The following is a 23917-nucleotide window of genomic DNA, read 5'->3' as shown; positions in this document are numbered from 1 at the left end:
ATTCACTCCACATGATATCAAGAAACGGCTGAAGGCACTGGATACAACAAAGGCTATGGGCCCTAACAATATTCCGGCAATAGTACTGAAGACATGCTCCAGGACAGGCCATGCCCCTAGCCAAGCTGTTCCAGTACAACTACAACATTGGCATCTACCTGGCACTGTGAAAAATTGTCCAAGTATGTCCTGTACCCAAAAAGCAGGATAAATCCAACCCAGCCAATTACTGCCCCAAGTCTACACCTAATCATCAGTAAAGTAATGGAAGGGATCATCAACCATGCTAACAAGCGACACTTGCTTAGCAATAACCTACTCACTGATGCTCAGTTTGGATTCTGCCACAGTCGTTCAACTCCTGTCTCATTACAGCCTTGGTTTAAACATGGACAAAACAGCTGAACTCCCGAGGTGAGTTGAGAGTGACAGCTCTTGACATCAAGGCAGCATTTGATTGAGTGTTGCATCAAGGAGCCCTAGCAAAACTGGAGTTGAATGGAAATCAGGAGGAAACACTCCACTGGTTGGAGTCAAAGCTAGCATAAAGGAAGGGTGGTTGTTGGAATCACCTCAGTTCCAGGACATCACTGCAGGAGTGCCTTAGGGCAGTGTCCTAGGCCCAACCATCTTCAGTGCTTCATCAATGACCTTCTTACCATCGTGCATTGAGCAACTCACATACAAATGCAACAAGACTGGGCTGTATTCAGACATAGTCTAACAATTGGCAAATAACATTTATGTCACACAAGTGCCAGGCATTGACCATCTCCAAAAAGAGAGAATCTAACCATCGCCCTTGACATTCAATGGCATTGCCATCACTGAATTCCCCCACTATCAACATCCTAGGGGTTACCATTGAATAGAAACTGAACTGGACTAGCTATATACATACTGTGGCTATCAGAATAGGTCAAAGGCTAGGAATTCTAAGGTGAATAACTCACCTCCTGACTCCCCAAAGCTTGTCCACCATCTACAAGGCACAAGTCAGGATTGTGATGGAATACTCTCCATCACAATCCTGACTTGGAAATATATTGCATTCCTTCACTTGTCACTGAGTCAAACTCCTGGAACTCCCTTCCTAACAGCACTGTGGGTGTACCTACACCACATGACTGCAGCGGTTCAAGACAACAGCTCACCACCAGCTTCTCGGGGGCAATCAGGGATGGGCAATAAATGCTGGCCTAGCCAGCAATGCCCTCATCCCTTGAATAAATATTTAAACAAAGTTAGTCTGTGGAATTGTCTTCCCCAGACAGCAACGGAGGCAGGGTCATTGAATATTTTTAAGGCCAAGTTAGATAGATTCTTGATCGCCAAGATAGTCAAAGGGTATGGGGGTAGGCAGGAAAGTAGAGTTGAGGCCACAATCAGATCAGCCATGATCTTATCAAATGGCAGAGCAGGATCTCAGGGCTGAACGTCTTACTCCTGCTTCTAATTTGTATGCTCATTTATCTGAATTACAAGACACAAAACCTCTAGAAGGTTAGCAAAGATGGGAATTTCAATGTGATTTTGCAGACTCATCTCTGGACTCAATTATCAAACGAAAAAGAAACAAAGGCTGTGCAATTTAGACTTTTTTTTTTTAAATAAAACCAAATCTTCTTTGGCTACTGCTATGAGGGCAGTATTTACACTAAAAATGCCAGTCTTTGATTTCTCCTTTAGGTCTGGAGCAATAGTATTGAACTGACACAGTTACCACTCTGATGGAGCTCCGTAGACAGAGGTCAGCAATGAAAATCACAAACCACAGCAATATTTGAGAGAAGGAATAACCTCTTTGCAAAATACTGAACAATTGTTATTACCTATCATAGTGAATATCTTTGGTTTGACAATAAATGTAGATTATTCAAATTTTACTTTCCACTTTAAACCACAATGAGGCTCAGTGATTCTGTTTCATGTACCCATACACCCCAGCTTCATATGAAGTTTGTGTTTGAAACAATCAACTTGTTAAATAATTAAACTTACAATATATAAAAAAAGAGTTCTCTATTTCCTTGCAAAGAAATGTATGGCTTATTACAATTCTGGTTAAGAACTGCATTTCTTTACCTTTTGCCCAGTTTCTGTGTTTCCATCAATGTTCTCCTGTATAAGTTGCAGAGCTGAAATCAAAGCATCAAGTATATATCACAACAAATACTTTGAAAGAATAGACATATTATTGTAAAGCCACATCCAATCTAATACTTACGTTCCACTAATATCGACTTCCATGCGTCTGCTAAGCTTTTAGCCAAAGTTTTTTTCCCAACACACTGCAAAAAAAGCTAAAAATTGTCAGTTATCATTTTAGGATTTACTGATTTATGATTATTAAAGCTATTGCAGACTGCAATCGTTATTAAATTTAGAGAAAAATTTGATAATGTGTATCTTGAATAATATTGGAATAAACATCACTTAATTACATACATATCTACAATATTTGGTTGTAATACCCTTTCCTAATTGCAAATAACATTACTAAATTTGCCATGGACATCCATTTTAAAGTGTTGCTCAATACTGTTTGACAGAATTATAATTGCTTACTGGCTTTCCCACAATTAAGAAACACATGGGTTTTGCTGTCAAAACCTTTCTCTCGACTTCATCTTCATCAAATGGATCTGCAAAGGCCAGCTGTTCCTTCTTATGTTTTGCTGCTTCCACATCGTCAACAACCTATTGTTAGATACAGAAATTGTGTTGGATCAATAAGTTTTAGAAAAAAGATTAAATATTAAATAATTTGTATGCTTATAAATGTGCCTTTATACTTGCAATTTTCTATTTTAGAAACAGCATTTTGGTCTTCAAAACCTGAAATATGAGCGAGCTTGTACTTTATAAGACATAGGAGACATAAAGGAGTTTGAAGTGGAAGATGGCACCCGTCATGCAGCTCATTCTGTGAGTGAGGGATCATGATCAATATCATCAACCTGGCCACCTGGCAACTTACCAGTCTTCAGAACATCAACGCTAGTCACCATAAGGATGCCCTTTAGGGCCAAGCAACAGACCTAACAAGGATTCCTCCAACTCAACACTAAGGAACTATGCTGGTGAACTGCAAATGTCTCACAAACATCTTAAAGATATGAGGACATCTTCATGTTCCAAGAACCCACCTCTCCATTTCCAAAAGGCCAGCTGCCACCATATCTATGGGTACAACTTCACACCTAGCCACTACCACCTCTAATATGGTTTGGCCTTATAGATGAGGAAAGCTACACAGATTTCAATCCCTTCTCCCCAGCTGAAGAAACAACCTATACCAAAGCCATCAAGTTAGGGAAGCTGCACATTTCTAAGGTGCACAAAGCCCCTAATTTGAAATGGCCACAGCCATTGTTCTCAAGTGCAGCAATCTCAGCCCTACACATCGTTGACTTTAACAGGCATCACACCATGTGGGCTATTATACAAATGCAGCAGGTGGTGAGGATCTTATGGTCTGCATACCCGTGAAAATTTTGTTACTGGTCATTTATCCAAACAGTGAGCAACTTTCCATTCCGCTTGCTGGAAACACGACTACAACCTGGACCTCACCATCATCATTTCCAAAAATCAACATGGGAGCTTGCTTCACGCATTCCGCAAAATACTGCTCAACTTTCCCCAATAGCTAACCTAGGCCCATCATCACTCACGCCGTCATCAAAAGCCCCAACCCTCTGTTGAAACGAATCTCAGTGAAACTTGGCTAAATCCAATTGAGACTGGAATAGGTAACCTGTGAAAAAATTTCTCTATACTGGAATTTTATAGGTTCACTGGTCTCTTTATGGCTCCACCACCAAAAAGATCATCCCCATGCCTGGTCCCTAGAACATCTTGGGAGCTGCTAATCCATCAGAATAGACCTCAAAAGTCTAGCACAACTCAAAAGCCTCCAAACTAGTGGACAACACAAAAGGATTGCTTGATGAAAATACTCAGTGAGAAGAGATCCATCATCAACTACAAGAGCCAATGAGCTCAAACGCTCCACAAGACCCCACCGCCATCAGGACAGATGGAGAGCAATTTAGCTGCTATGAAGAAAGGGAAGGTGGTCGGGGGAGATGGTATTCCCCAGAATTTCATCAAATAGGTCCCAAGGAACTCCAATCCAAGGTGTACATCAATACCATGGAATACGGATACATTCCAAAAGTATGGCAGGAGGTGATGGTCACCGCTGTAACCAAACTGGCAAGCCAGCCAATAACCTGGAAAGCTACAGACCAATATTACTCCTGTGTATGATCTATAAACTTCTGGAACATATCATTCTATGGAAAAGCAGCCTACTCGCCAAGTTAGTGATTCCCAAAGAACAAATGGGACTCCAGCCTAATTCTAATTGCAGTTGCTCCAACCTTATTTTTGTCCTTGCAAAATACAGAGGTTGGATTCCATTATAAATCCAAGGCCAGTGCAGCCTTTATAGGCCTGCCAACAGCCTACACCATGGTATGAATTGAAGGACTGATGCTGAAGTTCCCAAGGATTATTCTGCGTTGGATGATGCAGAGCAAGCAGCTATATGCCAATTTGGATAACAAAGTCAGCACATCCCAGTTCCTCAACAACGGACTGACACAAGGTTTTGTACTTGCATCAAAACTCCACAATGTCTACAACAGCAACATGCCGCCAACAAAGTTGCAAAATTTGCATACGTGGACGATGTTGTTCTCGGAAAGCAGTCATCACAACAACATTAAATTCATCTTGAACGAGGGCTGAAAACCATGGAGGAATATTTCCGGAAGGTCAAGCCAAACCCCCACAAAACAATCAGTGCAGTCCGTTTTGATTACAGAATGCCAAGCATACCCTGAAAGTCACCCTTTGAAGCAATACAGTGTGACTTGACCACATTCTGGCCTATCTTAGAGTGTAGCTGGACCACATGTTAATCTTCCATGACCACTTGAAGAAAGTGGCTGCCAAGATGAAAATGAGGATCAGCCTGATCACCCGCGGAGAAGTCTAATGAATGGAGGGAAACAAACGTCTCCCCATCCACCAGTACCTCCATAATGCTTGAAGTTGCTCTCAAGCCCTTTTGGATCCATGCACTTGAACTTCAACCCTGATCGAACTCAGAAACATCTTGTGAAAAATCTGATGCAAAAGATTCTTGACTTAATTTTTTTTTTCCTGGGGAACTTTAAACTGCATCAGCACAATCTGCATGGCAGATGAATAATTCGATGCAGAAGTGGAGAAGTCAACCTCTCGTGTGTGACAGTGGTCCCCAGAACAGGCCATGTAACATATCTAAGAATCAGGCAGAGTTATGTGAAGGAGACAACACAATAATACACTCTTTTACTCCTGACGCAATTATGTAGCTTAATCTCTTGATTGTAAAATCTATATCTACATCAGCCATACGTCCAAATAGTACCCCTACATGGGTTAGAATGTTAATAGAATGGAAGAGCTTCTTCCAGCTTAGGAACAGCAGAAGGCCATTCAGCCCATTGAGCCCACTCCATCATTCAATATGATCATGACTGATCCCACACCCCTTTTACCCACACTATCCCCATAACCCTTTGTTATTGTAATCAGAAATCTATCAATCTCTACCTTAAACATACTCAATGACTGAGCTTCCACAGCCCGCTGGGGTAGAGAATTCTAAAAAGATTCACAACCCTGAGTAAAGAAATTTCTCCTCATCCCGGTCCTAATGGCTCCTCCCTTATTTTGTGTCACCTGGTTCTAGACTCCCCAACCAGTGGAAATATCTTACCTGCATCTACCCTGTCTATTCCTTTGGGCACTTTGTAGGTTTCAATGAGATCATCTCTCGTTCTTCGAAACTCGAGAGAATACAAGCCCAGTTTCCCCAATCTCTCTTCATAAGACAGCCCCGTCATCTCCAGAACAAGTCTGGTGAACCTTTATTGCACTCCCATTATGGCAATAATACTCTTTCTGAGGTAAGGGGACCAAAATTACACACAGTACTCCAGGTGCGGTCTAACCAAACTTCTATACAATTGAAGCAAAGCTTCACTACTCCTGTACTCAAATCCTCTTGCGATAAAGGCTAACATTTCATTAGCCTTCCTAATTACTTGCTGCACCTGCATGTTAGCTTTCAGTGACTTATAGACAAGGACACCCAGGTCCCTTTGCACATGTACAGTTTCTAATCTCTTACTATTTAGGAAATACTCTGCTCATCTGTTCCTTCTACCAAAGTGGATAACCTCATATTTTTCTACATCATATTCCATGTGCCATGTTCTTGCCCACTCACTAAGTCTGTCCAAATCCTCCTGTAGCCACTTTACATCTTCCTCACAACACATATTCATGTTTAACTTTGTATCATCCACAAACTTGCTCTCTGAAAAACCATGTCAAAAGGAAAAGGGGAAAACCACCAGTAGAGACATTGAAAAGCAAGTTTTCAATCAGTGAACTACAGACTGAAAGTGCTCAGAGACCATCTCATGTGATTTACAACGTACTGCAAGGAATTTGGAAGACATCAATCAAAATCAACCCATCTAATCCCATATTCTGGATTGGTGCTACTGAACTGTTTTATCTCACCATGTTTTGTATGTCTTGTGTGTTTGTGCATAGAGGTTAAGAAGGGGCAGAGTTAAAAGTTAGCACTGTTACTCACAATAAGTGGTTATAGTAGAAGAATTAATCCAGGCTGGTCCTTTGGTTTAAGCTGGTTTATTTTCAAGACAACTCCTCACTGCTACTGACTTCCAAGTCCGCCCAAAGTGTTCCAGCTATATCTTCTTAACTCTATTTAGATGGGATAATCAATGCCAATCACCTGTTTAACTAGCAATTGGTTTTAACAAGGTGATTGCCATATTAACAGGTTCCCCTCTTTTTCTAAAAAAAACTAAAAAACTTAAGAACATTTTTTTAAACAAAGAGAAGGAAATAATGTCACATATTTCCACATCTATAATTCCTGAACTTCTTTTATCACATATATAAACAATAATATAACAAAAAAAAATTTTTTTTTCATTGCATCATTATAAGACAGCCCTCTTCCAACGCATTTAATAATTTCTTAGAGCAGGCACTTCTTTTTGTAAAACAGTCCGATAGTTGGTGACTTGTGTCAACCCATTTTATCTCAGATCTCTCTTCTCTCTAATATCCCTTTAAGCTGGCTAGATCTATTCTTAGCCTTTTTTCAGGGACACTTTTTGTGGAATGAATGTTGTCCCAAAGAGACTGATAATCAACATAACATTCTATGGGCAAACATCTCCCACATTGCCCCTTATATAATATTTCTGTCAGTATATTGGATAAGTAAACCCGCATATCTAATACTTCTACCAAGGCTAGCATTTCAGCAGCTAAGGTGCTTTTCACTACCCTTTATTTTCTTGGCCTCCCAAGCCAGTGGGAAACATTTATCATTTTTTCCTACCAAGAATTTAGTAAACCCTGCTGTGCTGGAATACTCATTCGGAAGATTGGTCATTTTTAGCAATATTTCCTATGCCAATCTCGTATCTTCTGGATCACCCAAGGCTGGAAACTTGAGCACACATCTCTCAGAATTTAAGTGTTTGATTTGCTCTCAGAACGTGCTCAACTGTAGCATGTTTCATCATGGTACTCAGCTCCAACACATCATAGTTAGCATCAGGCCTAGTCTGAGTGCACAATCAGTTCATCTGCCCAATCAAGCTTCTCAACTGTTCCGTTTCTTCCTTGGTAGCAGGATCCTCTTTTTGTGAGGATCTACCACGAGTTATTGGGATATGATTAACATTTTCTAGATAAGATTGTTGATTCAATGTCACTCCTAACTTGCTCTGCTTAATGTCTAAACCTATGTATTTAAAGGCCCCTGAAACCTGACTTCCAGCCTGGAATTCCTTCTTTATCTTCTCAATTACCCATTGTTCAAATCCTATAAAGCCTCCCCACAGGAAATCATCAACATGCATGATAAAGATTCCAGCTAGTTTCTCCTTATGGTCCCAGTAGAACATCGCGGAGTCTGCCTTTAACTAACTGCAACCTGTTTTCAACAGGACAGATCTCACGGAAAAATACAATACTCTTGATGCATCATTCAACCTGTAAACACACTTGTTCAATTTCCATAGCTTTTCTTCTACATCCCCAGCTTCTTTGGGCGGTTTCAAAAAAACTTCCCTTTGAAACTTCTCCCCCTGTAAAAACGCAGCTTTTTATATCAATTGATTTGCACTCCCAGGAATAGGATGCCAAAATAGCTAAAAAAAATCTTCAAACTCGTTTTCCCCACAGTATGCAAGTCCACTCTGACATCCTGATCTTCTAGTCCATCTTCAAAGTCTTGGGCTACTAATCTCACTTTGGCCTTATATGTGCCGTCTTGGAGTGCCTTTTCTGTACAAATCCATCTGAGAGATAAAGCTGGCTGTCCCCTGTCAGGTGTTTCAGCATATACCCCAAATTCCTTCCAACTTTCTAACTCTTTCCGTGAAGAGTGTACCCTAACAGTTTGATTGCTGTGTTGCACAGTTACTACTTTCCCACTACTTTCCCATCATTCCCTGTTAACTTGCCAGGTCCTTTCCACTCTTTCTGGCCTTCCCTTTCATAATATACCATGTCTCCTTGTCTAAACTGTATTCCTAATGGTCTTATGCAGTAGAGCTTTCATACTCCTTGGCCTTCCGCCTCATCGAGAGACTCCAGATAGCAGTCAAGCCAGTGCATGCCACAAACCGTGGAAGTGCAACCAATGTCAAGAATTGCACAGTTGACAGAATCTACCATCAAGATACTCATCACTGGATTCAAACTCTCAGTGATCAATTCAATTCCATCATGGCAGTCACCATCATCATTTTCGGTTTTAGATGCATCAGTCTCGTGGCTCACTTCAAAAACACGATTCCTTCGCTTTGGGCAGTTCATCGCGTAATGATACTGGGAATCACACCAAAAACACCGATTTCCCTTACATTTTTTGGGTTTAAACACCTACGGTCACCATCCAGACACACTTTTTGTCCCAACTCTCAAATTGGGTAGGGTTACAACCATTTACGACTCCAGAACTGAACTCCTGTTAGTACTAAAAGACTATCAACATGGGAAATGCGAGCACAGTCTAGTAATTTAAATGCCAATACTGATTCTGGAATTTCATGTTCAAATTTCTGTAGTCTCTTGTACCATTTATCAGAATCCATGATATTTCTTTCCATGGACTGATCATCTGAATTCCTAAGCCTATCAGAGATCGTCCAAGCTTCGTGTGTTTCCAATAACTCATCCTTTTTGTAAAACTTATCCAAAAATTGTAACAGAAGGTTTAATCCCTCTTCATGATCAATTACCCACTTTCCACTCTGAAAATACCTCACTCCTTATCTTACTTTTGGCTGGTAATGATAACACCAAAGCCTTTCCATAGGGACCATTCCCTCCGGGACACCTTGGTCCACTCCTCCATCACCCTCTACACCTCAATCCCCTCCCACAGCACCTGCCCATCCAATTGCAGAAGGCGCAACACCTGCCCCTTTACTTCCCCCCTCCTCACCATCCAAGGGCCCAAACACTCCTTTCAAGTGATGCAGCGCTTCACTTGTACTTCCCTCTATTTGGTCCACTGTATTCGCTGCTCCCAATGTGCCCTCTACATTGGAGAGACTAAACACAGACTGGATGACCACTTTGCGGAACGCCTTCGGTCTGTCCACAAGCATGACCCAGACCTTCCTGTCGCTTGCCATTTCAACACACCACCCTGCTCTCATGCCCACATGTCTGTCCTTGGCCTGCTGCAATGTTCCAGTGAAGCTCAACGCAAACTGGAGGAATAGCATCTCATCTTCCAATTAGGCACTTTATAGCCTTCCGGACCTAACACCGAGTTCAACAACTTTAGACCATGAACTCTCTCCTCCATCCTCACCCCTTTTTTGATCCCCTTTTCTCAATATTTATTTTAAAATTTATATATATAAATTTAGATTATTTAGATTATTCTTTTTTAAAATTTATTTCCATTCATTGTTTTATCCCCACCTTTTAGCCTATTTCGATCTTTTTTCCCACACCATCCCCTCCCCCACCCCACCGCCACTAGGGCCATCTGTCATTTGCTCACCCTACTTTCTACTCTTAATGTCACCATTAGCATCTCCTTTAGCCAGTATCACCACCATCAACACCCTTCGAACTTTTGTTTATGACATCTTCTGCAATCTCTCCTTTGCCTCCACCTATCACTGGCTTTCTATCCAGCTTCACCTGTGCCACCCCCTTTAACAGTATCTATTTCATCACATTTCGACTTCTCTTTGGTTCTGATGAAGAGTCATATGGACTCGAAACGTTAACTCTGTCTTTCTCTCCACAGATATTGTCAGACCTGCTGAGTTTTTCCAGCAATTTTTGTTTTTGTTCCGCCAACATAAGGTTCCTCAGACAGCAAAAAATTCAAATTAATTAACTGACTAATGGGTTTAATAGCCCTCTTAAACGGCAGCAGCGCACTGCCCACTTCACGCACGCTCGCCGACTGAAATACTGCCCGAGTGGGCAATGATGTCAGGATGCTCACCCAACGTCATTGCGCGCTATTTCATGCTCGTGCATGTCAGGCACACGCCCGCACATCGAGCTGAAAATCCTGCCCCTGGTGTTAATTGCTGCACAAAACAAGTCCCAGAGGGATACTTGGCTTACAGGCTACAACCTTTTGTTTTTGTATTCTGATAACGAGAAGATGATGTACCAATCTCAGCTGTAAGACGTCCAGTAAAACTTTTGGGTTTTTAAAAATTAGAAGTAAAAATTGTATTAACAAAAAATAAGAGAAAACGTAAGCACTCAAGATTACAGTTACACAATTAAGGCTAGTCTTACAAAACATTCCCCAAAACCTCTTTACTTGGTCAAACCCAGAAGTAAACACCTTCCATGCAACACTCCCTAAAAGATATGTAAATATGAAATTCAGCAATATTACACACAGCAAACTATTATAGCTTCAATAAATAGGACCTTAACTCTCTTCTCTTTTGCAGTGGAATTCACTTCAAAATAAAACTGCTTTTGCAGCCCAAGACTTCTCAATGGTTCAAACAGCGCCAGCCATCTCCAGCTTAACAGCTAACCAACTCAACAGATATACAGCCATCTCTCCATCTCAATAACTAAAAGCCACAGTAACTCTAATATACCTTTTTCCCTTATCATCTCAGTCCCATTGTTCTAACATCCCTTTGAAACTCAAACCCTTCCAAATATAATATCTTTCATGTTTCCATCTTGTCTTTGCTTTTGGGTCATTAAAAATATATTATCCCCACTAATATTTACCTATGGACTCTTGCAAGATGCAAACATTTTCCTTTGTACCTCTGACTCCCCTTTGAAATCAAACAACCTTTTAAATTATCTAAAAAAAAAGCAAATGTTAGATCTAACCTATTTGCATCCACCTCAAACTTAACACCTCTAACCTTTTCATGTTTCCAAATCTCCACCTGACTCCTATCAAACTCTTGCCCAGCTTAATTAAATCACATACACAGATACAGACATCCAGTTTTCTTTACAGAATAACACAATAAACTCCAAAATATAATAAAAATCCATTCCCACTAGAGGGATGACCTAAATTCAGAAAACCAGGATGTTGGAATGGTTTGGGTAGAGATGAAAAATGGTAAAGGCAAGAAGTCGCTTGTGGGAGTTGTGTGCAAGTCACATGATAGGATGGAGCTTAAAGGAAGAAATAATGGGGCCTTGTCAGAAAGGCACAGTGATAATCGTGGGAGATTTTAATCTACATATTGAGTGGAAAAGTTAGATGGGCAAAGGTAGTCTGGATGAGGAGTTCATAGCATGTTTTCAGGATAGTTTCTTAGAGCAGCATGTTCTGCAGCCAACCAGAGGGCAGGCTATACTGGACCTGATATTGTGCAACGAGATGGGATGAAATAATGATCTCATAGTGAAGGCGCCCCTAGATTGCAGCAACCATAACATGATTGAATTTTACAATCAGTTCGAGGGAGAGAAAAGTGGGTCCGAGACCATGTTTTTAAACTTAAATAAGGGCAATCGTGAGGGCAGGAAAGCAGAGCTGGCTCAAATGAATTGGCAAATTAGGTTAAGGGATAGGTCAATAGAGATGTAACTCTTTCGAGTACAAACACGTTTCCATCTGTTTCAGATGAAGTTACATTGTTTCATAGTTTGCCATTGTGAGATTTGAACTCTTGATCTTGGGGTTACAAGCCCAGTACCATAGCCACTTGGCTATTTAGGCCAAGCCTAAAAACTGCTGTTGCTACAATTTGTGTAACTCTTTCGAGTATAAACACGTTTCCATCTGTTCCTATTCAGATGAAATTACATTGTTTCATAATTTGCCATGGTGAGATTTGAACTCTTGATCTTGGGGTTACAAGCCCAGTACCATAACCACTTGGCTATTTAGGCCAAGCCTTCAATAGAGATGTAGTCGCAAACATTTAAGGGAGTATTTCAGAATACACAGAATAGATACATACCAATGAGCAAGAAAAAGTCCACACCACCTGTGATTAACTAGAAAGGTTAAAGATAGTATCAGACTTCAATAAAAAACATTTAATTGCACAAAGATAGGTGGAATGTCAGATGATTGGCCAGAATATAAGGAATTGCAAAGAATAATGATAATAAATGATTAATAAGGAGGGAAAAAGTAGAGTATGAGAGAAAGTTAGCCAGAAATATAAAAACAGATTGTAAGTTTCTATAAATATTTTAAAAAGGAACATGTTAACAAAGTGAGCATTGGTCCTATATATAGTGAGCCTGGAGAATTGATAATGGAAAACAAGGAGATGGTGATGGCAGATGAATTGAACATGTATTTTGCATCAGTCTTTACTATAAAGAATACAAGTAACATCCCAGAAGCAGCTATAAATCAGGAAATGGAAGGGAGGGAGGAACTTTGGAAAATTACAATCACCAGAGAAGTGGTACAGAGTAAATTATTGGAGTTGTGGGCTGACAAGTGCCCAATCCTGATGCACTTCATCCCATGGTCTTAAAAGAAGTGGTTGGTGAGATTGCTGATGCATTGGTTTTTAATTTTCCAAAACTCCCTAGATTCAGGGAAGGCCCATTAGATTGGAAGATAGCAAATATAACTCTATTATTCAAAAGGGGAGGGAGACAGAAAACTGGAAACTACAGGCCAGTTAGCTTAACATCTGTCATAGGGAAGATGATAGAAGTTTTTAATTAAAGAAGCTGTGGCAGGGCACTTGGATAAGTTCAAGGCAATCAGGCAGAGTCAACATGGTTTTGTGGAAGAGAAATCATGTTTAACCAACTTGTTGGAGTTCTTTAAGGAAGTTCTTTAATGTGTTGTGGATAACGGGGAACCGGTGGATGTATTGTACTTAGATTTCCTGAAGGCATTTGATAAAGTGCCACATCAAAGGTTACTGCAGAAAATAAAAGCTCATGGTATAGGGGCTAACATATTGGCATGGATAGAAGATTGGCTGGCTAACAGGAAGCAAAGAGTAGGCATAAATTAGTCTTTATCAAGTTGGCAAGATGTAATGAGTGGTGTATCACAGGGATCAGTGCTGGGACCTCAACTCTTTACAATTTATATACATGACTTGGATGAAGGAATAGTTGGGACGAGGCTACAAAAAGATATAGATAGGTTAAGTGAGTGAGCAAAGATCTGGCAAATGGAGTATAATGTGAAATTGTCCATTTTGGCAGGAAGAATAAAAGTGAGGCATATCTAAATGGTGAGAGATTGCAGAGCTTTGAGATGCAGAGGGATCTGGGTGTCTCAGTGCATGAATCGCAAGAGGCTAGTATGCAGGTACAGCAAGTAATTAGGAAACATAATATAACATTATCATTTATTGCAAGAGGAATTGAATACAAAAGTAGGGAGGTTAAGCTTCAATTATACAGAGCACTAGTGCGACCTCACCTGGTGTACTGTGTACAGTATTGATCACCTTATTTAATGAAGGATGTAAATGCATTGGAAGCAGTTCAGAGGTTTACCAGACTAATACCTGGAATTTGCGGGTTGTCTTATGATGAAAGGTTGGACAGACTAGGCTTGTATCTGCTGAAGTTTAGAAGAGTAAGAGGCAACTTGGTTGAAACATATAAGATCCTGAGGGGTCTTGACGGGGTGGATGAGGAGAGGATGTTTCCTCATGTGGGAGAATCTAGAATTTGGGGTCACTGTTTAAAAATAAGGGGTCGCCCATTTAAAAGAGAGGTGAGGTGAATTTTTTTCTCTCAGTGGCTCATGAGTCTTTGGAATTCTCTTCCTAAAAAGGTGATGGAAGCAGGGTGGATAGATTCTTGTTAAGCAAGGGGATCACAGGTTATCGCAGATAGGTAGATACAGATATGAGGTTACTATCAGTTCAGCTACGTTCTTAATGAATGGTGAAACTGGCTCGAGAGGCCGAATGGCCAACTCCTGCTCCTTGTTCGTATGTATGGGTGACAACATTAATCATAAGTTCACAACTTTTTAGGACTTGATAGAGTTTTTGTTCTTCTTTCACTCCTAACTTTTACTTCGATGTTACTGGCTAGCAAATTATGAAAATGCTTAATTTGCAGAATACTTCAAAATCTTATACTATATTTTCTTCCAACTAAATTCCCAGTTTAAAAAACCCAGAACTCCAGGAACATATTTCTTAATATTTTCTCAACAGTTGTGCAAAATACAAACAATGCATCACTGTTCACATTACGCTACTCCGCGAGTATTCAGAAAAAAAATCTGGTCCCTTAAACTTGCCCTCAGCTTTTCGCTAAATAAGAGCTGACGCATAGCACAGTTAACTGTCCCCAAATTGCATTCATGCAACATTCAACCTTGCAATAGTACCATTACAATTATATTTTACGTGTCCTGATTTTTCTTTGTAAATTATAGCTTCTCTCTAATGGTTATTACCTTTTCCATAATCGAGCGTTGCACTGATTGAGTGGGTAGCTATGGAAACACTGGCGCGGGCGTGAGGAAAATGGGTATGTGCGCACGCGCTGCGCCGCATCGCGTCCTCTGGGAATTGTAGTTCTGCGGTTGGACTACAGCTCCCAAAGTGCACTCTCCCACCCCACCCCCGCTATTTCGATTCTTCTTTCAATAAAATGTTCACGTTAGTAGGAATGATTATCTCACGCTTTTCACCGTGTCAACGGTATCAAGGAGCAGCGTTTCTTCTCTATTCTCGGTAAATTGCTCACGCAATTCTCGCCCCGAAAGAGGAGGAAGAGAATTCACGTTTCGTACCTGGCATAAATCTGTCTCTTCGGCGATCCATAGGTAGGATAGTTCCTCGTTAACATCTGCTTCAGACTTTATGCTGGGGCTGTGTCCCCATAAAATGTTGGTGGATTTCATTGTGAGTGGTATCGCGGATTATTATCTGTATCCTGAAGACGAATTCCGCGCGCGCGGAGGGGGGCGGGTTAGTTTTCAATTTCTGTTCCTGCAAACAGCTTAACGGATTAACTCGTTATCCGCCAGCTGAATATAATATATCTCGATTGGGAGAAGCGGGTGAGTGAGAGGCTGTGACGGTTCTTCAGTTTCGGATATCAGTTAAATTTGAGTAATTATTATTCGCCGGGGGGTGGGTGGTATTCGAGAGGTTTCCCTTGTTGTGTCAGGTGGCGATGACCGGTTTTTTTTTGGGGGGCGGTTCTCTCTCTCTCCACCCCTCTTGCTCCTGCGGATAAGGACGAGAGGAAGGAGGCCTTCTTCCTCCCCCCTCCTCTTCTCACTGAAGCTCGAGCGGCTCCGGCCTGAACCGTTGACCATTTGGCAGCGCGTGACTGTTCAAACTCCGCGCTCGAGCAGCAGCAGCGGCGACATGAACTCCTGGAACTTTCATTAGCACTCCAGCCTTTTATTTGCTCCACCTCTGAGCATTTTAATAACAATGATGGCAGTAAGAATATAATGCGGGGAAGTGTCAGATTATTTCCGCTTTCTCTTCACTTTCCTCTTAAAATTAGGAAAGCTGAATATTTTTTTTAAAAGGCCGGAAATGTTGACGTTCAGAGGGACCTGGGTGTTGCAAGGGACGCACAAGTTAGCATACAGGCTTAGCAAGCAATTAGAAGGTGAAAGGGTCTTTATTTCGGTTTTTATTTTGTGTTCCTCTCCGCAGATGCTGTCAGACCTGCTGAGTTTTTCCAGGTATTTTTGTTTTGGATTTCCAGCATTCGCAGTTTTTTGCTTTTATCTTTATTTCGGTGGACTGGACCACAAGCATAAGGAAGTTTTGATAGTTGTGTAGGGCTTTTTGAGACCGCACCTTAAGTACTGTGTGCAGTTTTGGTCTCCCATTATTTAAGGATGTACTTGCATTTGAGGCTACAGTGAAGGCAAACGAGATTGGTCCCTGCGATGAGAGGTTTACCCTCTGATGAGAAACTGAGTAAATTGGGCCTATATTCCCTGGAGTTTAGAAGAGTGACTGATCGCATTAAAACATTCAAGATGATTAAGGGGCTTGGTAGGATGGACACAGGTTGTTTCCCCTGGCTGGGGAGTCTAAAACAAGGGGACACAGTTTCAGGATAAGGGGCCAATCATTTTGGACTGAAACGAGGACAAATTCCTTCACTGAGGGCTGTGAATCTTTGGATTTGTCTGCTGCAGAGGGTTGTGGATGCTCCATCGTTGAATATGTTTAAGGCTGAGATAGACCATTTTTTTGGTGTTCTCAGAGGATCAAGGGATAGGGGGAAGGGGTGGGAAAGTGAAGTTGAGGCTGAAGATTGGCCATGCTCATATCGAATGGTGGAGCAGGTTTGAAGGGCCTTATGGTTTACTCCTGCCCCTGTTTTCTTAAGCTAACTATTTCATGCTGCTACTATGCAGTAGCAGCACAAGTGATATTTGCCACTAACAGGATGCTACCGTCAAGCCAAAAAGATATTCTGCCTGTCACACAAATAAGTAATGTGGTCTCTGAAGTTCAGTGCCAATTAATATTAGGTAGGTAACCATACATCCTAAAGACTGGCAGATCATGTCAAACAGCTTGTCTCAGCCGTTGTTCGCAATGAGCAAGATACAGACCGTACCCAACCAGCCCGTGCTTGTAAAACTCAAAACAGTGTCCAGCATTAGGCGTGACTCTACGATTGGACAACATTTGTCAAGTAATCCTGTATGTGCTAAGAATTACGCCGACAACCAATTTAAGATTCAGTGTGGCACATTTGTGTGTACTGGAAGCTACATATATTAATACACAAGGCCCTGTTCTTTGCAGACAGAACGTGTACGCACATTGTGCCTGTTTCGGCTAAACAAAATAAGTGATAGCTATTCATTGGTTCATTCCTCAGGGCAATGCCTTGACTACTCACTCAGTAAATTTCAAATAATGTTTGGCAGTTAACTGGCAGTCACCATTAACTGGTGCATTCTCCATGGCAACACCTCTACCAATCAGTCCACTTGCCAACCAATCAGCACTCTTCTTATACAGTATAAAGTTGTTGCTTCCCCTGACGTTGGTATTCTTGTGATTGTCCTAATAGTGCAAGATGAAAAGTTTTGACAAAATGTCTTTTTTCAGCAATATTCAAATTATCCTTTTTAAGACCTTGATCGAACCTGCCTCCACCACACTCTTGGGCAGTCATTCCAGATTCTAACCATTTGTTGCGTTAAAACATTTCTTTAGACAAGTTTTTTCTCGTGTCGCGGTTGCTTCTTTTGCCTTGCTGCTTATGGGACCTTGATGTGTTCAAATTGTTTTGTGTCCTAAGGTAGTATCATGACCCACTGGGGATAGTGCGCTGTAATATCATTCCCCACCATTCCCCAAGCCATGACAAATGTGGAAAGGCCAAACCACTAAATTTAACAGGTAGAACTGGGGCATTTAGGTTAACAGAATACAAGCACCAGGTTTGTAAACAACCTGTCATTAACCAGTGGCAAAAGAAAGAAATATAAACTAACGCTATAACTTAAATTCTACTTCCTTCTTAAATCCCTATGTATACACACACACACACAATCAAGACACATAAGATGCACAGAACACATGGATTTTAAGGGTGAGATAAAACAGTTAAATATTACCAGTTCCAGAGCACAGGATTCAATGGGTTGATTTTGATCGATGTCTTCAAAATTCATTTCAGTTCTTTGTGACATGAGGTGGTCTTCCAGCACTTTCAGTATTTAATTCACTGTTTGAGCACTTGCCTTTCAATTTCTCTAACAGTGATTTTCCCCTTTGTCTCTTGTCAGGGGTTTTCCGAGAGCGAACAGTTATAGAGATAACGAGAAGAAAAAATCAGGTAGCTATTAAGGAATTACTGGAATCTTCCACACACAGGAGAAAGAGGTTTTAGGTCATGTTCCTTTCAAACTAGGAGCTATTCAGCTACCCTCCTCTTCACACAAGCCCTGGTCACCTGGTCAGAAGCCAATTAAAATGCTGTTGTCGGGCAGCTCCCTTGGTCCTGGACCCCTTTCCATCATGTCTTTCATGGCACACTGTTCCAGGACTGCAACATTGTGTATATATATTTCTCATCCTGTCACAGTGGGTGTGTCTTTCAACCTGAAGCCATTGTAATTTTAATCCATAGTTGAACAGAAAATAAAAAGATATGCTACTTACAGTAGCAAGTACTTTGTTGGCTATGAAGTCCTTTGGAATATTTTGAAGTTGTAAGTCCTGCTAATATAAACATAAGTTTCTTCTCGGGTGTTTCCTGACGTGCAGTTTACGTTATAATACCTGTTCCAAGGTGAGGTGCACACTAGTGAATCACCTATTTCAAAATCACAGGATCTTTACTAAAGTTTTAACAGCTTTTCTGAAGTTGTAAATTTAATTTGCTCTTGTGCTTGTGGCTTTTAGCGTTATCATGTTGTTTTGCAACTTGCTACCAACCATTAGTGTATAATATACATGTAGGACAATTATGACCGTTCAAAGTGCTCCCTTTTTATGTTTATCAAAATATATTTCTCCCACTCTCTATACTACCCAAGTGAAGTGTTATCATCTGACTTAATCATCTTTTCTAATTTTTTTCCTGGAAAATTACCCATTACATTTAACAAAAAGATAATTTCATGGGATGTGGGCTTTGCTGGCTAGGTCAGCATTTATTGCCCCTCCCTAATTGCCTTTGAGTAGGTGGTGGTCACCTTCTTGAGCGTACCACAGAGATTTGTGCTGGATTCTGGAAAATGACCCATTACATTAAAAAGTACCTGGATGAGCACTTGGCATGTCATAACATTCAAGGCTATGGGCCAAGTGCTGGTAAATGGGATTAGGTAAGTAGGTCAAGTGTTTCCCACGTGTCGATGCAGACTTGATGGGCCGAAGGGCACTCTGATTCTGTGAGCTGCTGCAGTCCACGTGGTGTAAGTACAACCACAGTCCTGTTAAGAAGGAAGTTTGGAACAGTGATATAGTTCCAAGACAGTGATGTGTGACCTGAAGAGGAACTTGCAGGTCGTGGTATTGCCATATGACTGCTGCCCTTGTTGTTCTACTGAATAGAGGTTGCAGGTTTGGAAGCTTCTGTTGAAGAAGCCTTGGTGAGTTGCTGCAGTGCATCTTGTGGATAGTACAAAACAAAAACAGAATTACCTGGAAAAACTCAGCAGGTGTGGATAGTACAAACTGCTGCCACTGTGTGTTGACAATGGAGGGAGTGAATATTTAAGGTGATAGATGGGGTGAAAATCAATTGGCTACTTTGTCCTGGATGATATTGAGCAACTTGTGCTGTTGGAGCCACACTTATCCAAGCAAGTGGAGATTACTCCATCACACCCCTGAATTGGGCCTTGTAAATGTTGGACAGGCTTCAGGGAGTCATGACTTGAGTTATCTCTTGAAGAATTCCCAGCCTCTGACTTGCTCTTGTAGCCAGAATATTTGTGTGACTGATCCAGTTAAGTTTCTGATCAATGAAAATCCCCAGGATGTTGATGGTGGGGGAATTCAGCAATGGTAATGCTGTTGATTATCAAGGGGTCATTGCCTGGCACTTCTGTATCTCGTTTGCAAGGTCTGACGAGAAATTGTTGATAATTGTGTTGGTAGATGGAGTTGATTCTTGTATAGAATCTTGTTAAATATGTTTGGTACTCTGATACCAAGGGTGAGGTGACATTTTGGTTTGTTACTGTCCTATGTCTTGCACTAATAATCCAGAGGATGAGGGTTCAAATTCCACCATGACAATTTACGACTTTGAATCTGGTGTGGAAAGAAAAAAACTTGCGTCTTACTAGTTTACAACAGTGTAACCCTTCAGTCCTAACCTGATGTGGCCTTTCTGACTCTAGCCCCACATCAGAGAACAGCAAAGAATCTAATCAATCAAGCAACTAGGGATATGCAATAAATTATTGTCATAATGATGTACAATCTGGAATATTTGCATGTTCAAATTACAATAAACTCAGATTCCCTTGTGTGTGGTAACTGAATCATTAAATTCCACCAATTGATTCTGGCCAGTTCACATGCTGGAATGCTCTGAGATTGAAATAATCCTTCTCCTTTGAATTACTCAAGCTAATGGATTCACGCAGCTTTAGAATCATCAGACTGAAGGATGTTTGTGAAAATATATATACAATTTTGCTCCCCTGCTTTTTTGCATTGCAAATTTTTCACTTATGCAATTCCATTTTGAAAATTACTATTGAATCTACTTAATGTGAGGTAATTAAACCTGTAAAAATGGCTTTGATAAACTATAAAGTACTTCTTGTTTCTTCTGTTTTAGGTATAAACTGCAAACCTGATCTAAGAGGATGCGGATATAATAACATTGTCGGAAGTCAGCTTTGTTGCCACCATGCCAACAGTGCAACCAGTCATTAGCTGTATACAGAAACTGGTTCTGTATGAAACTCGAGCAGTACGTTCAATTTTTAGTATTTGCATGCTTTGTCAGTGGATTTTACAATTGTTATCTATTGCACCTATGTTTCTGCATTCAGAGGGGACTGTAGAATAAGTAAGGGAAAGTTTACCACCATTGCAGTGATTCAGTTTTTCCATATACCTGTGGCATTTAAGTTTTACTCTATTCCAAACTTTAGTTCATATCAAAAGCACTTGTTTGAAATATTGTGGTGCTGCCATTCCTGTTGTACCTCATTCACATAATCATGTCTTAGACTGGAAGAATGGCTATGAATACTGGTTGTTTGAATTATTGTAAGTTGTTTGTCTTAACCAAACATGCCAATCTCCTAGTTGCTCAGTATTTTGGAATCACTGGGTAATGAATGAGAGCAGGGCAGATACAGAGAATGATGCCACATTAGTCTAATAAAGGACTTTCAGCAATACTCTAAGCACTTTTGTCACTGGGATGGTACTTCTAGAAAAAGTAGAAAAATAGTTCTTCCTGTTGAAAGTGCTTAAAAGGAGCTAGTACACAGGAAGAAAGAGGAAACAACAATAAACTTTGAGTAACAGTTTACAGATATCCTGGTTATCTGACCAGGATTCTGCAAGATAAATTCCTGATGGATACCTGAAATTAGGACGTAGTGATCAGTGACCACACTTCTCTATCGAAGCATTAACGCCAATTTTAATCATCCAGGCCAGGAGTCAAACCTTAGATTTCCAGCATCCGCAGTTTTTTTGTTTTTAAACCTTAGACCTTCCAGATATGTATTATTCAGTGCATTTTATAATAACTAGGAATTTATTTTTTAAAAATTACCATCAAGTGCACCTCCAGAGGACAATTTTTATAAGTAGCATGAAGATTGTAAATGATGCCAAAGCAGGTAAGCACAGTTATGGCTAGATCTCACTTTACAAAAGCTAGATCTTTGTTACTGTCTCTCTTCTGCTAGCTACCTCAAAATATTTCATGATTAACTGGGGAAAGTGACTTAATCTTCGGGACAGAGGCACAGCATTGGCAGTCTGAGGGAGTGGTTTACATGATTTTACATGATCGCATCTGTTCCGATGATGCTACATTCAAAAACAGTTCCTCTGACATGTCCTCCTTCTTCCTTAACCGAGGTTTTCCACCCACAGTCGTTGACAGGGCCCTCAACCGTGTCCGGCCCATCTCCCGCGCATCCGCCCTCACGCCTTCTCCTCCCTCCCAGAAACATGATAGGGTCCCCCTTGTCCTCACTTATCACCCCACCAGCCTCCGCATTCAAAGGATCATCCTCCGCCATTTCCGCCAACTCCAGCATGATGCCACCACCAAACACATCTTCCCTTCACCACCCCCCCCATCCGCATTCCGTAGGGATCGCTCCCTCCGGGACACCCTGGTCCACTCCTCCATCACCCCCTACTCCTCAACCCCCTCCTATGGCACCACCCCATGCCCACGCAAAAGATGCAACACCTGCCCCTTCACTTCCTCTCTCCTCACCGTCCAAGGACCCAAACACTCCTTTCAAGTGAAGCAGCATTTCACTTGCATTTCCCCCAACTTAGTCTACTGCATTCGTTGCTCCCAGTGTGGTCTCCTCTACATTGGAGAGACCAAACGTAAGCTGGGCGACCGCTTTGCAGAACACCTGCGGTCTGTCCGCAAGAATGACCCAAACCTCCCTGTCGCTTGCCATTTTAACACTCCACCCTGCTCTCTTGCCCACATGTCTGTCCTTGGCTTGCTGCATTGTTCCAGTGAAGCCCAGCGCAAACTGGAGGAACAACACCTCATTTTCCGACTAGGGACTTTACAGCCTTCCGGACTGAATATTGAATTCAACAACTTTAGGTCGTGAGCTCCCTCCTCCATCCCACCCCCTTTCTGTTTCCCCCTTTTTTTCTTCCAATAAATTATAAAGATTTTCCTTTTCCCACCTATTTCCATTATATATAAAAAAAAAACCCCCACTAGAGCTATACCTTGAGTGCCCTACCATCCATTCTTAATTAGCACATTCGTTTAGATAATATCACCAACTTTAACTTTAACACCTATGTGTTCTTTTGTATTATTGTCATTGACATCTTTTGATGATCTGCTTCTATCACTGCTTGTTTGTCCCTACAACCACAACCAACCCCCCCACCCCCCCCCCCCCCCCCCCCCCCCCCACCTCTGTCTCTCTATCTCTCCACCCCCCACGCACACACCTTAAACCAGCTTATATTTCAACTCTTTCTTGGACTCGAACTCAAGTTCTGTCGAAGGGTCATGAGGACTCGAAACGTCAACTCTTTTCTTCTCCGCCGATGCTGCCAGACCTGCTGAGTTTTCCAGGTAATTCTGTTTTTGTTTTGGATTTCCAGCATCCGCAGTTTTTTTTTTGTTTTTATCTCTGGTTTACATGATTGCCCTCTTCCCACCTATCCCTATCTCCCTTCTCAGAGGTAAATTGAATTCTCAATGTCTTCTCTGTGACAGGGTGAATCTAGAACTTATGAAATTTGCATAAAATCCATTTTGAAAACATTATTCTCTGCATTACTGTTGATTTTAAGCATTGATGAGTAGGATCAACAACACAATATGTATCCTCTGTTCACAGGAATTAATATTTTTGTGGTGGTAAATTTAACTTTTGATACAAACTAGCTATAGATTCAAATTAGACCACTTTCATCTCTTCTCGTACTTTATTCCCAAACTCTTAATATGCTTTATTTCTTCTAATACTTTTACTATTCTTGCTCCATGGCTCTTTTTTAATAGTTGCCAGATCTATTTTTGTAATTGCTCCTAATAGAATTACATAAGTCAACCCATCCTGTTTGCCATCAGGGTTTTCAGTGTCTCCAACTGAGTATTGTCTAATTTTAATTGTTTTTAATAATTTGATAATGGTTAACATTTTACGTGGCATAGTAGTGTTCAAATTATATGAGTATTTTTTTCAAGT

The 23917-nt window shown here is 41.0% G+C and overlaps 2 protein-coding genes across 11 annotated transcripts in view; one reads left to right on the top strand and one right to left on the bottom strand.

Moving 5' to 3' along the window:
- Nucleotides 1–15452, bottom strand: part of ak9 (adenylate kinase 9) — a 156772-nt gene extending 141320 nt beyond the window's left edge. For all 3 annotated transcript variants that reach the window (XM_041187856.1, XM_041187857.1, XM_041187858.1), the window contains exons 1-4: nucleotides 15326–15452; nucleotides 2569–2700; nucleotides 2228–2291; nucleotides 2086–2138 (exon numbers count right to left, since the gene is read on the bottom strand). In XM_041187856.1, coding sequence (XP_041043790.1) covers nucleotides 2086–2138; nucleotides 2228–2291; nucleotides 2569–2700; nucleotides 15326–15436 — 360 coding nt within the window. In that variant the 5' untranslated portion in view covers nucleotides 15437–15452. The remainder of the gene's footprint in view (nucleotides 1–2085; nucleotides 2139–2227; nucleotides 2292–2568; nucleotides 2701–15325) is intronic.
- Nucleotides 15149–23917, top strand: part of fig4a (FIG4 phosphoinositide 5-phosphatase a) — a 106201-nt gene continuing 97432 nt past the window's right edge. Inside the window, exons 1-3 of one of the 8 annotated variants that reach the window (XM_041187847.1) lie at nucleotides 15149–15358; nucleotides 18314–18363; nucleotides 20827–20961. In XM_041187847.1, coding sequence (XP_041043781.1) covers nucleotides 20899–20961 — 63 coding nt within the window. In that variant the 5' untranslated portion in view covers nucleotides 15149–15358; nucleotides 18314–18363; nucleotides 20827–20898. Of the gene's footprint in view, nucleotides 15438–15463; nucleotides 15596–15789; nucleotides 16162–18313; nucleotides 18364–20826; nucleotides 20962–23917 lie in introns of those variants that run through there. The other 7 variants (XM_041187850.1, XM_041187849.1, XM_041187852.1 and 4 more) reach the window with 7 other exon arrangements.

The sequence above is a fragment of the Carcharodon carcharias genome, chromosome 5 (genome assembly GCF_017639515.1).
Source record: "Carcharodon carcharias isolate sCarCar2 chromosome 5, sCarCar2.pri, whole genome shotgun sequence".
Classification (NCBI taxonomy): domain Eukaryota; kingdom Metazoa; phylum Chordata; class Chondrichthyes; order Lamniformes; family Lamnidae; genus Carcharodon; species Carcharodon carcharias.
This window is presented reverse-complemented; position numbering and strand designations above follow the sequence as displayed.